The sequence below is a fragment of the Piliocolobus tephrosceles genome, chromosome 6 (assembly GCF_002776525.5).
Source record: "Piliocolobus tephrosceles isolate RC106 chromosome 6, ASM277652v3, whole genome shotgun sequence".
Classification (NCBI taxonomy): Eukaryota; Metazoa; Chordata; class Mammalia; order Primates; family Cercopithecidae; genus Piliocolobus; species Piliocolobus tephrosceles.
This window is the reverse complement of record NC_045439.1, coordinates 147,962,254-147,974,911: the sequence shown is the minus strand read 5'-3', so window position 1 is coordinate 147,974,911 and position 12,658 is coordinate 147,962,254. Positions and strand designations below refer to the sequence as shown.

At 56.7% G+C, this 12,658-nt stretch overlaps 1 protein-coding gene across 3 annotated transcripts in view; it reads left to right on the top strand.

The window, feature by feature from the left end:
- Nucleotides 1-12,658, top strand: part of PAK6 (p21 (RAC1) activated kinase 6) — a 38,327-nt gene that overhangs the window by 23,031 nt on the left and 2,638 nt on the right. For 2 of the 3 annotated variants that reach the window (XM_023189404.1, XM_023189405.1), the window contains exons 4-10: nucleotides 2,720-2,928; nucleotides 3,760-4,413; nucleotides 10,099-10,596; nucleotides 10,739-10,872; nucleotides 11,230-11,356; nucleotides 11,435-11,560; nucleotides 12,020-12,154. In XM_023189404.1, coding sequence (XP_023045172.1) covers nucleotides 2,725-2,928; nucleotides 3,760-4,413; nucleotides 10,099-10,596; nucleotides 10,739-10,872; nucleotides 11,230-11,356; nucleotides 11,435-11,560; nucleotides 12,020-12,154 — 1,878 coding nt within the window. In that variant the 5' untranslated portion in view covers nucleotides 2,720-2,724. The remainder of the gene's footprint in view (nucleotides 1-2,719; nucleotides 2,929-3,759; nucleotides 4,414-10,098; nucleotides 10,597-10,738; nucleotides 10,873-11,229; nucleotides 11,357-11,434; nucleotides 11,561-12,019; nucleotides 12,155-12,658) is intronic. The other variant, XM_023189406.2, reaches the window with a different exon arrangement.

Genomic DNA, 12,658 nt, shown 5'->3' with positions numbered 1-12,658 from the left:
GGGTGCTCTCGGGTGGGTGGTGGGAGCGAATTCGCCAGCTCTTCTTCAGCCGCAGTCTCTGTCCCTGCACCTCCAGAAGACTTCACAGAGCTAGGGAGGAGGGCAAAACAGGCAGCTCAACTAATCCAGGGATAGCGGGTCTGTCCAAGAGACTGGGGGAATAGACCTGCTGAATAAAGACTCTTCTGTAGCAAAAGGCAAAGGCTGTAATCCCAGCACTTTGGGAGGCCAAGGCAGGTGGATCATTTGAGGTCAGAAGTTCGAGACCAGCCTGGCCAACATGGTGAAATCCGTCTATACTAAAAATACAAAAATTAGCCAGGTATGGTGGTGGGTGCCTGTAATCTCAGTTATTCAGGTGGCTGAGGCAAGAGAATCACTTGAACCTGGGAGATGGAGATTATAGTGAGCCCAGATAGTGCCACTACACTCCAGTCTGGGCGACAGGGCAGCAAGACTCCTAGAAAAAAAAAAAAAAAGGCAAAGGCCACATGGGAGGAGGACAAATTTTGCCAAGCCATGATGTATATATGGCAAGGTCCCCAGGTCCCAGACCCCTGACATCAGGCATGACCCCTTTGACTGGTAAGTCTAAGCAGAAAGTGGTTTGGTGTTACTCCCAGACTTGTATCTGCCCGAGTGCCAGTGTATGGAGGGCCTGAGCGTCAAGACAGGGATACAAAGAGAGGTAACATCACAAGAGAAACAGCCATCATGTATGGGGACTCTGCTTACTTCACACACCCTAAACCCTATGAGCTGTGTTTCATTAACCCCACTGGCTCAGATCATTTCAGTAACTTGTTCAAAGTCTCTCCAAATTAGTGGGAGACTCCCTACAACTCACCTGCAACTCACACAGGTTATTTTATTGCAAAGTGCTTGGTCTGTCAGGGTCCCGCCCATGTGGCTCTGCCTCTAGGGAGTGTCTGGTGGACTCCCGAACCTCCAGACCCAGCAGCACGACTGACGTTGAGATGTGACGTGGGTTCTGATTGAGTCATGCATGGTGAATTCCTAGTGGGGAACCACTGGCTGTCCAGGGTCCTGCCTTTCTGCCAGCTGCCTCCCAGGTCTGCGACCTCCTTCAGAACCTGCCAAAATGACTAGGAAAATGCTGTTTCCAGAGGAGGAGTCAAAAGAGAACACGATGGGCCTGCACTCCAGATCTTCGGGTGGATGAGTAATGCAAGTTTTCAGTTCAAGAATCACGTTTCAGTTTGTTTCTTGAAGGCTGGAAGTGACCTTTTCCGATACATAAGAACCCAGTGAGCTGTTGTGAACCTCTTCAGATCCGAAAGAATTCAAGTGGCAGCCCTGACCCTGTCTGCCATCAACATGTGATCCCAGGTCCTGGGCTCCCCTGAAGGCAAAACTAGAGCAGCCCTTTGGAAGTGTCCCTCCCCTTCCCAGGCCCCCAGTTCCCCGCTCTCCGATCTAGCCACGCTATCCATTGCAAGCCTGTATCACATCTGTGGATGGAGCTTAGCACGACCTTAGGCAAAGCCAGAATCAGCAAGGCACGAGACACAGGCTTGATTGCAGGTTAAGTGTTTTTGTTTTGTTTATGTTTTTGAGACAGAGTCTCACTCTGTTGCCCAGCCTGGAGTGCAGGGGTGCAATATCGGCTCACCGCAACCTCAGCCTCCTGGGTTCAGGCGATTCTCCTCCCTCAACCCCATGGGTATCTGGGACTACAGGCACGTGCCACCAGGCCCGGCTAATTTTTTTGTATTTTTAGTGAAGACAGGTTTTCACCATGTTGGCCAGGCTGGTCTCAAACTCCTGACCTCAGGTGATCCACCCGCCTCGGCCTCCCAAAGTGCTGGGATTACAGGCACGAGCCACCATGCCCAGCCCAGGTGATGTTTTACATAGAGCTCCAACACCAGAGAGAAGAGTGTCAAGGGGAGGTGGTGCTCTCCGCCTTCTCTGGAGAGCTTGACCCCTAAGTTAGCTGCTCCTCACCCGCCCCGGGCTCTCCTCCTGGCTCAAGGCCTTTCTGGAATTGAGGTAAAGCACCTGGTAATCGTGAAGGCCCTTTGGAGGATCCCTGATGCATAATAGTCCCAGCCCAGGCGGCATGTCTGTGATCAGCTGGTTGGTTTTTTATTAATGTATCATATTAACAGGTTCGGCCATCCGGGGACAAAGCTGAATTGTAATAAAAAAAACAAAAATCCAACAAAAAAATAACTTTAATATACTGTTGGATTCAATGTGATAGTTTTAAGATTTTCATAGTTATGTTCCTAAATGATATTGAGTCAAATTTTCCTTTCTTGTACTCTCCTTATCTGGTTTTAAGAATCAAGGTCATACTCGTTTCATAAAACAAGCTTGCTAACTTTCCTCCCTCTTTCCCCCTTTTTAAAATTCGTTGACAGTGGAATGATACTTGTAATGGGCTTTGGATTTTATAGAAATACACGCCCCGAGTCTGCCTGCTCCGCAGGGGACTTGGCACAGACAAGAAGACACCTCTTTTCCTTGTTTATAGTCTGCACTGGCTTATTTATGGCGCTTTTGTTGTTTCTGGGACTGTTCTGCTGGGAGCCAGCCATTTCCCTGAGGAAGCAGAGATGAAGGTGGAGGGAAGCCCTAGGCTTCTAGGGGAGCTTTGCTGGGGGAGGGGAGGGAGCCCTGAGCCTGGTGCCCCAGCCCCTGCTGCAGCCACCCCTCTTTCCTGCAGGAGCTCAACCTGACTCTACCTTTACAGGCACCATGTTCCGCAAGAAAAAGAAGAAACGCCCTGAGATCTCAGCCCCACAGAACTTCCAGCACCGTGTCCACACCTCCTTCGACCCCAAAGAAGGCAAGTTTGTGGGCCTTCCCCCACAATGGCAGAACATCCTGGACACACTGCGGCGCCCCAAGCCCGTGGTGGACCCTTCGCGAATCACACGGGTGCAGCTGCAGCCCATGAAGGTAAGAGGGGCAGGCAGGGATGAGGTTCAGCCTCTCCCAGTACACAGACGACCATGCCTGGCTGAACTTCAGAAAGGCCCCTGGAGGAACCACCTACTTCACAGCTATCAATTAACCAGCCATTTTAACTCCCTGCCTGTCAGCCTGCCATTCTCTCCCTGGGTAAGCCAGGGTGAAGGAGCCTGGGGAGACCCTCTCTGCAGGGTGGTGGGGTTGCCAGACTCAGCGCATGAAAATGTAAGATGCTCAATTGCATTTATATTTCAGATGACAACGAATAGTCTTTTAGGACATGTCCCATTCAATATTTGGGCACCTGCAGCCCCATAGGGACTGAGGGCTCTCCCAGACCAGGAGAATTTTAGTTGTGAGGGTCACGACTAGTAGACCCAAGAGCCTGGTAGAAGTTGGGATCAGGGGCCCTATCAGGGTTTGGAGGCCACGACGCCAGTGTGTATGGAGGAGCCTCCTGGCCTGGTCTCTTTTCCTCAGTGGGCTGGGCACGTCTCTCCCAGCCACCCGTGGAGCTAGAGAATGGAGCCCCGCCCCCTGAGCCTCAGCTCCCTGGCCCAGCCGACCACACCCCTGGGCATGCTGGATGCAGCCCCGTGGCACTCACCATCTGCTCTGCTGATGCTGGGCCTTCTCCCCGCATCCCTGCATCGGGCACAGGTGGGACCCACAGTGGCCCTGAAAAATGAACGGAAGCAGGGAAGGTCTTTAGGCAGTCCTCCCCAGGGCCCCCGAGGACATTCTCTGACCCTGATCTCCCGGCTGCCCCTCCCTGCCACAGTCAGGCGGCTCCCACATACTTCTCTCTTCCGTCCACAGACAGTGGTGCGGGGCAGCGCGGTGCCTGTGGACGGCTACATCTCGGGGCTGCTCAACGACATCCAGAAGTTGTCGGTCATCAGCTCCAACACCCTGCGCGGCCGCAGCCCCACCAGCCGGCGGCGGGCACAGTCCCTGGGGCTGCTGGGGGATGAGCACTGGGCCACCGACCCAGACATGTACCTCCAGAGTCCCCAGTCTGAGCGCACCGACCCCCACGGCCTCTACCTCAGCTGCAACGGGGGCACACCAGCAGGCCACAAGCAGATGCCGTGGCCCGAGCCACAGAGCCCACGGGTCCTGCCCAATGGGCTGGCTGCAAAGGCACAGTCCCTGGGCCCCGCCGAATTTCAGGGTGCCTCACAGCGCTGTCTGCAGCTGGGTGCTTGCCTGCAGAGCTCCCCACCAGGAGCCTCACCCCCCACAGCCACTGGTAGGCGTGGAATGAAGGCTGCCAAGCATGGCTCTGAGGAGGCCCGGCCACAGTCCTGCCTGGTGGGCTCAGCCACGGGCAGGCCAGGTGGGGAAGGCAGCCCTAGCCCTAAGACCCAGGAGAGCAGCCTGAAGCGGAGGCTATTCCGAAGCATGTTCCTGTCCACTGCTGCCACGGCCCCTCCAAGCAGCAGCAAGCCAGGCCCTCCACCACAGAGCAAGGTAAGTCAGGAGCCTGGTCTGCAGGTGTCCACTGGGGAGTGGGTGTAGGGACACAGGCCCTGCCTGGCCTTCCCCTTGGAGGACTTGCAAAGAGGCTCCCTGGACTGCTTCCGCCTAAGGCGGCAGAAATGTGCACGGTAACCTCTCCTCTAAGGAGGGTGGCTTGCCGCCTCCTTCCGTCCCTTCCTTTCCTTCTTTTCTCTGTGGCAGTTGTGTTGTTTCCCATTTCTGTCATTATTTGTTCCCGAGTGTGTGGCCATAGGAAAAGCTGGATTTGCCTTGTCCGGGGGCAGCAGGAGGCCGACTTGTGGCATGTGTGACTGCTTCGGGTGCGCATTTTTCTTGTGAGAAAGGAAAAGGTGAAGGGAGCCCCGGTGGTGACATTTCTTGGCAGGCAGAGTGGAGCACCTTGTCACTTCTTGCAGGCTCTCCAGCATCCTGTCCATAGCGACAGTAACCTCCTTCCCCATTTGGCAAAGAGGAGACTGACAGAGAGAGGGTGAGACACCCCAGGCGTGATGGGGAATGAGTCAGAGAAGGAAGGCGGGGAGTACTCTGGGGCTGCCTGTCTGACCCGGGCCCTCTTGGCTCATGACTCTTGCGTATGAAGGCTTTACAAGCACAGCAGTCACTTGTTCTTTAGCTCCTTCCTGGGAGGGTGGAAGGCAGGCCTAAGAAACGACTGCTGACAGTGGCATGGGTCATAGAGCCTCCCCTCCCTCCTGCGAGAGCTTTAAGACAAGCCTGGGTCCTCCCCTGTCATCGGTGGGGTGAGTGTGGCCTGCACAGGGTATTGGTTTGGGGATGGCCTGGCCTACAACCTTCCTTGGTCACTGCCTGCCGGCTGAGGTACTCAGAGAAGGTTCTTGGCTTTGTGCACTCCAGTCCCCTACTAGGCTAAAGGACAGTGGGTTGGGGTCCCCGTGGGGTGTGGCTTGATGTACCTGTGAGAGGAACATGAGAATCTGTGAGCTGCAGGGTGTCAGGAAGGCTGTGCCCCTGGGGAGACTCGGCCAGAAAACTAAGGTAAGATCAGGACAGTGCACCCTGCTGGGAAGGTGAGAATCACAGCCTGACCTCCCTCTGTCTCTCAGGAGTCCTGCTGGGAGGGCCTCGGGGATTTGGAGAAAGGGGTTGGTCAACACTGGGCTGGGCACTCATTTGCATATTTCTGGGCTCCTACCAGCTCCCCACAGCACGGGGGAGGCCTGTCCATCCCTGCACAGCACACTGAGTACTCACCATGGGCCACTGCTGTGGGGGGAGGCCTGTCCATCCCTGCACAGCGCACTGAGTACTCACGGTGGGCCACTGCTGCGGGGGGAGGCCTGTCCATCCCTGCACAGCGCACTGAGTACTCACCGTGGGCCACTGCTGCGGGGTGTGCTGGAATGCCCCCCCATGCTTGTGGGAGCAGGTGGTAGTTATCTTGAGCTCGACAAATCCAGGGCAGTGGTTTCCTTCTGGGCAACTCAGACACACCTTTTCAGAGTGCTGCTCTGGAGCCAGACCTCTCAATGGCAAGGCTGAGACCCCCTGAGCTGCTCTGGGCCAGGGCTTCTCCGTGTCCGCACTGCTGACGCTCAGGTCAGGCCATCCTTTGTGGTGGGCTCTCCTTGCACTGTAGCAGCCTCCCTGGCCTCTACTCACTAGAAGCTGGTGGTACCCCCGGATGGAATAACCAAAAATGCCTCCAGATATTGCCAAATGTCACTTGAGCACCCCCATTAAGAACCACTACCTTAAGCAAATTCAGTAACACAGATGGGGAGCATCAGCCTTCCTCCTCCTCCTCCTCCACCACCTACCCCAGGAGCCCCCAGATCAAGCCAGCAGCCCTTGGCACTGAAGCTGACTCTGGACACTCGCAGCAGCTTCCAGAACGGCAGTTAGGCCACAGAGGCCATGCAGTGTGCCAGGCATGGCTGCAGGAGGGTCTGAGTATAGACTCCGGGGCTCCTGTACCTGGCCCCAGGCAGGGAGGCCTGGAGTCTCTCTAGCAAAAGAGAACAGGAAGACAGGGCTTGGGGGCACAGAGGCCAAAGAGGCAAGACAGTTTGTTAGGAGCTTGCAGGGTTTAGACATGTTCCACTTAGAGTCGGAAGGGCAAACATTGGTTAAGCACCCACTGTGTACTCTGATATATGTCAAGGATACATGGCACCAGTGGGATTGCAGCAGGGGAGTCGCAGCCACAGGCGTCCGAGGGTTCCAGTGCCTACAGGACAACCAGACAACTCACAGGGTTATGAGGATTACATGAGATAGAGCATTGAAGGCACTTGTCAAAGTGCTAAGCCCTCAATAAATGGCTTTATTAGTAGTATTGGAGATGGCATCTCCCTCTGTTGCCCAGGCTGGAGTGCAGTGGCGCAATCTTGGCTCACTGCAACCCCCACCTCCTGGGTTCAAGTGATCCTCCCACCTCAGCCTCCCAAGTAGCTGGCGTTACAGGCGTGCTCCACCATACCCAGCTAATTTTTATATTTTTAGTAGAGATGGGGTTTCACCATGTTGGCCAGACTGGTCTCGAACTCCTGACCTCAAGTGATCCATCTGCCTTGGCCTCCCAAAGTGCTGAGATTACAGGCACCTGAGCCACCATGCCAGGCCGGCTTTATTATTTTTAAAAATATTATGCCATGGCCTCTCCCCTTTAGGATACTTACAGTACAGCCCCCTAAGCCCGCAGCTGGAGAACCATGGCTCAGGGCGGGAAATGAGGCATTGATGTAAATGTATGCATGACTCTTCTAGTGGCTTTCTTCCCAAGAGGTCTGTCACATGAGGAACTTCAGAATTAATCCAGAGCCCATAACAATTAATTAATTCCACTGTCGGGTCCCCCTTTCCCTTTCTTGTGTGGCTTCATAAGTTTCATCTGATCCTTGGTTGTGATTACATTGATAAAAGCTCCCTCCCTGTGGAACAGGCAGTGAAGCCAATGAAAGGACACTGGGGACCCGACCTTGCCAGGCTAAAGATCGAGCCAGCTCCTGGGACTCCCCAGCCTGTGTTGTAGACTGTGCTGGTGCTGGGCTCCTGGCTGGGCCACCCCTCCCCCAGTCTCCAGACGCAGGCTCCGCCCTGAGCCCAGCCAGCACCTGCAGCAGCAACAGCGCTGGGACCTGGCCCGTGGAGACAGGGAAGGAACCCCCACCTCGGCCTGTCCACGTGGCTCTCGCTCCCACGCCCACACATCCTCAGAGTAGAGCTGGCCCATGCAGAAGCCCTGGAGGCCAGGAGGGGAATGATCTCATTTTAAAGCCTTTCTTTCTTTCTTTCTTTCTTTTTTTTTATTATTATACTTTAAGTTCTAGGGTACATGTGCATAACATGCAGGTTTGTTACCTATGTATACTTGTGCCATGTTGGTGTGCTGCACCCATCAACTCGTCAGCACCCATCAACTCATCATTTACATCAGGTATAACTCCCAATGCAATCCCTCCCCCTAGAGCCTTTCTTAGGAGCTTCAGGATGAGAGGTCATCAGAGCCACCTCAAGAGGAGCTTTAGGTGGTCCCCAAGCTTCTGCCCCGACCCACACGGATGGGTGCCTGGAGAGCATGTTTTCTGAGTTAAGTCCACACTCAAGCCAGCAGGCAGCCTCCTTAGCACCCTGAGCCTTTCTACAGGTTGACTGTGTGATGCAGTGAGCCCTGCCCCACTTCCCTCCCTGTCCCTGCCTGGTGACATCTCATGGAACCTCTGTTCCCAGGACCTGGCATCACAGCCTCAGTCATGGCCATGCTCCGTCCACCCCCCTCATAGCTCTCCCAGAGGCTCCCTGAGGCCATAAGATCATACTGCCCACTCATGCAGAGCTTCTCAAAGTATGTTCCATGAGCCTCCTAGGATGCAGGGACATTGTTCAAGTGCAGAGTCTCTGCTCTAGGGCCCCACTGAATCAGGCTGTGAGGCGGGAAGTCGGCAGTTTATCTAGCTCCCCGGATCACTGCGCATGTCCCTGCATCGTAGCGGAGACTGGGGCTCAGAGAAGATGACTCGCCTAAGGCTTACTGCAGGGCAGAGCAGCCCAGGGCCGGGCCCCAGGTCCTGACAGCCCAGTCCAGGGGTCCCACTGCTCCACTACACAGTGGATGGTGACAGTGTCACAGTGGATGGTGACAGTCAGGTGCTGGCGACGACATGGGAGAATGTTTACTGTCCAAGTGCACTCATTAGGGATGGAGTGAGTCCGGGCAGACCTGGGAGAATTTCTAGCTTCTTTCCTGTGAAGGTCAAGCACACACTCGGGTGGGCAGGCAGGTGTGGGGGTGGCAGAAGTCTGCCCCAGCATGGCTGTCGGCCAGTAGGAGTGCCTGTTCCACCCTAAGCAGGCCAGGGACTGGACTGGAGAGTGGAAGCCCTGAAGCCGTGGGGAGTCGGGGAAGGAAGGGAGTGAGGGTTGCCAAAGACATTGAAAAGACTCTGGCCCAGATTTGGGGTTTGGGGTCCCTGAGCAAGCATCCCAGCTCAAACTTACTGCTTGAGATTTCCTGCAAGTTGTTTCAGCTCTGGGATCAGGACCAGGACCCACTGGGCACCTAAGACAATGGCTTACATGATGGGTTTGCAGAAGTTCCTAGAAGGTTTTCTCTGCAGCCCCTGAAGCATCCCTCTCCAGGTGCCCTTTAAAAACACGTAATCCCTGGGAGGGGTCATGGTGCACATCACCGCTCTTTGGGGAGAACCCAAAGATGGGCGGGTGCCTTTCCTGCCAGAGAGAGCAGGAGGGCTTGGGCTCAGAAAAGCAAGAGGCCTCACAGGCTTCCAGGGCTGGGCCTGAGCAGGGCTCACTGGGCGCCCAGGCTGCCCCTCTGCTCCACCTTCCCTCCCTCCCCGCCAGAGCCCACGAGGATAGGCCCCCTACCTTCTCCTCCCTCCCGGGGGCTCCTTAGCCAGGAGTTTCATTCCTAGGAGGAAGTGGAAGGATTCCTTTATGGGGTCTTTAAGACATCTCCTCATCCCTGGCCTCAAGGCTTGGGTTTGGCTGGACCTACCCTCCTAACTCCAGATCTCTCTGGCACCAGATTCCCAGCCCAGGGGAGACACCTGAGGACCCCCCAGATGGTGACATACCTCTGTGGGCCTCTGTCAGGGACATAACCTCCCAGCACAGATTCACAGACTACCTGCTGCAGGCACAAGCAGGGCTATCGGGCCCCAGGTGTGGCCCCCCTGCCTTGGTTCGGGGAGTGGAAACACAGCTGCCCACTGCTCCCCACCCCACTGCCTGGGCCTCTTCTGCCCCCATGGGTTCTGGAGTGGAGGAGCCTTGGGAGTGAAGACCTGCCTCTGACCCAGATTCTTCAAGCAGCCTCTTAGCGCAGAGGAAGATTCTGCCTTACAGCAGCCTCCCTGGGGTCTAGCTACCAATCGCCAAGGAAGAAATACCCAGCACAGGACCCGGTGGGGAGTTGGCCTTCTGTCTTCCCAGGTGCAGTAGGGCGAGTCTAAGCAGCTGTCTTGGGCCTGCCCAGCTTGGGGCTGCTCACACAGGACTGTGACTGGGCTTCAGCTCCGTCTGAAAATCTTTGCTCAGAGCACCTCCCTAGCTTGATCTGACACCCTGCCTGACCCTGCCAGAGTCCAGAGGTCACGGCAGCCAGTCCCTGCCTCTGGGAAAGTTATTCCAAATGCTCCCACAGCCATGCCCCTTCCTGTTGCTTTGTCCCTGCAGCCCAACTCCTCTTTTCGACCGCCACAGAAAGACAACCCTCCAAGCCTGGTGGCCAAGGCCCAGTCCTTGCCCTCAGACCAGCCGGTGGGGACCTTCAGCCCTCTGACCACTTCGGATACCAGCAGCCCCCAGAAGTCCCTCCGCACAGCCCCGGCCGCAGGCCCGCTTCCAGGCCGGTCTTCCCCAGCAGGTTCCCCCCGCACCTGGCACGCCCAGATCAGCACCAGCAACCTGTACCTGCCCCAGGACCCCACGGTTGCCAAGGGCGCTCTGGCTGGTGAGGACACAGGTGTTGTGACACATGAGCAGTTCAAGGCTGCACTCAGGATGGTGGTGGACCAGGGTGACCCCCGGCTGTTGCTGGACAGCTACGTGAAGATTGGCGAGGGCTCCACCGGCATCGTCTGTTTGGCCCGGGAGAAGCACTCGGGCCGCCAGGTGGCCGTCAAGATGATGGACCTCAGGAAGCAGCAGCGCAGGGAGCTGCTCTTCAACGAGGTGGGAGGACAGGGCGGGACGGGCGGGGGCGTTGGGGATGGGCAGTGAACAGCCAGCCAGGCTGGACATCTGTGAGCAGGGGCAGTGGGTGGCCACGCTTCTGGGCACCGTGCCCGGCACTCAGGCCCCCACCTGCCCCCAGGTGGTGATCATGCGGGACTACCAGCACTTCAACGTGGTGGAGATGTACAAGAGCTACCTAGTGGGCGAGGAGCTGTGGGTGCTCATGGAGTTTCTGCAGGGAGGAGCCCTCACAGACATCGTCTCCCAAGTCAGGTGGGCAGCTGGGAGGGCTGGATCCTGAGTGCGGGCTGCCCTCACCATGGCCCTGCCAGGGCAATGTGTTGTTCTGCCTGTGGCCCAGAAGACTTGGGATGCCTGTTGGATCATCCTGGGCTCCCCTGCCTGCTGGGGTAACTGACATCCAGGGGTCTTGGGACTGGAGAAGAGAAGGGTGGCTTCTATCCAAGGCTCAGGCCCGTTTTCACCAGGGCTATGGCCTGAATGTGCTGCCAAACAGATTGCCTGGGAGCCATGGGGCCTAGCACCAGGGACTCCTACTCTGCTCAGCCACCCCACAACCTGCCAGAGCTAACGCTCTCTTCCATCGGGCGGCCCCACCTTCCTATCCAGGCTGAATGAAGAGCAGATAGCCACTGTGTGTGAGGCTGTGCTGCAGGCCCTGGCTTACCTGCATGCCCAGGGTGTCATCCACCGGGACATCAAGAGTGACTCCATCCTGCTGACCCTGGATGGCAGGGTAGGTTCCGTACTGTCCCCGGCATAGCCACGCTCCCACTTCCTCCTGGTCCACCACTCACTCCCCTTTCAACCCTAGGTGAAGCTCTCGGACTTCGGATTCTGTGCTCAGATCAGCAAAGACGTCCCTAAGAGGAAGTCCCTGGTGGGAACCCCTTACTGGATGGCTCCTGAAGTGATCTCCAGGTCTTTGTATGCCACTGAGGTAACCGTTCCCTCCACCTGCCAGACCTCCCAAAAGCAACTTGGAAACTGGCAGCCCTTCTGCTGTGGCCCCTCCACAAAAGCAGCCCTGGTTTTCAGAGTCCCACCTAGTCAACACTCTTCCCCCTTTCCATGGGGCTGCTCTCGCCCATGACCTTGCCGCCAGGAACAAGTCCTGCAAGTGCTTTCCTCAGCTCAAGGGCAGAATGGGGTATGGCCAGGCCTCCCATGGATGAGGGCCTTTCTCTGAGTGACTGACAGCTGTGTCCCTATAGGCAGTGGTCACTCATGCAGGCAGCAACTGGCCACAGGGCAGGTGGCCGGGGGAGGAAGGAGACAGACTCACCAAGGAGAGCTGGGGCCAGCTGTCCCCCCTCCACCACTGCGGCCACCAGAACACGGCTACCAACGGGCCAGTCCAGGCTCTGGCCATGGGGTCAGGGACATTTTCCTCCTGCAGGTGGATATCTGGTCCCTGGGTATCATGGTGATTGAGATGGTGGATGGGGAGCCGCCCTACTTCAGTGACTCCCCGGTGCAAGCCATGAAGAGGCTCCGGGACAGCCCCCCGCCCAAGCTGAAAAACTCTCACAAGGTCAGTTGGCACACAAGGGTGCGACCTCGCAGACCCCATTCCTCCTGAGGCAAGAGGACCAGAGCCTAGGCTCCCAGCATCTCCCTCCCACCGAAGCTACACAGTCTGGGCTCCTGGAAAAGGCTCCTCTTTTTCCACACAAAACCTGCACCTGGGTGTGGAGCCGCATCTGTGCACAAGTTCGCATGCGCGCTCCAACAAGTCGCCTCCCAGGGCTGTGGAGGGTTGCTACTCGGCAGGCACTGGTCGGAAGCCCAGGGGGGCCCATGAGCAGGGAAAGCCAGGACACCAGCAATCCCTGCTGTCCCGGAAGGAATCCGGGGAAGCTTCACTGAGCACAGACCTTTCTACCCCAAGTGTCGGGAGATCCACACCATGATTCGATGTCCCTGTCCATCACGGCGAGTCGGCTTATGCTTCATTATTGCACACCCCGACACAGCTGAGCCACAGCATTCCCCTTAAAGCCAGTATATGTGCACGGACGTGTATACATGTAACCCT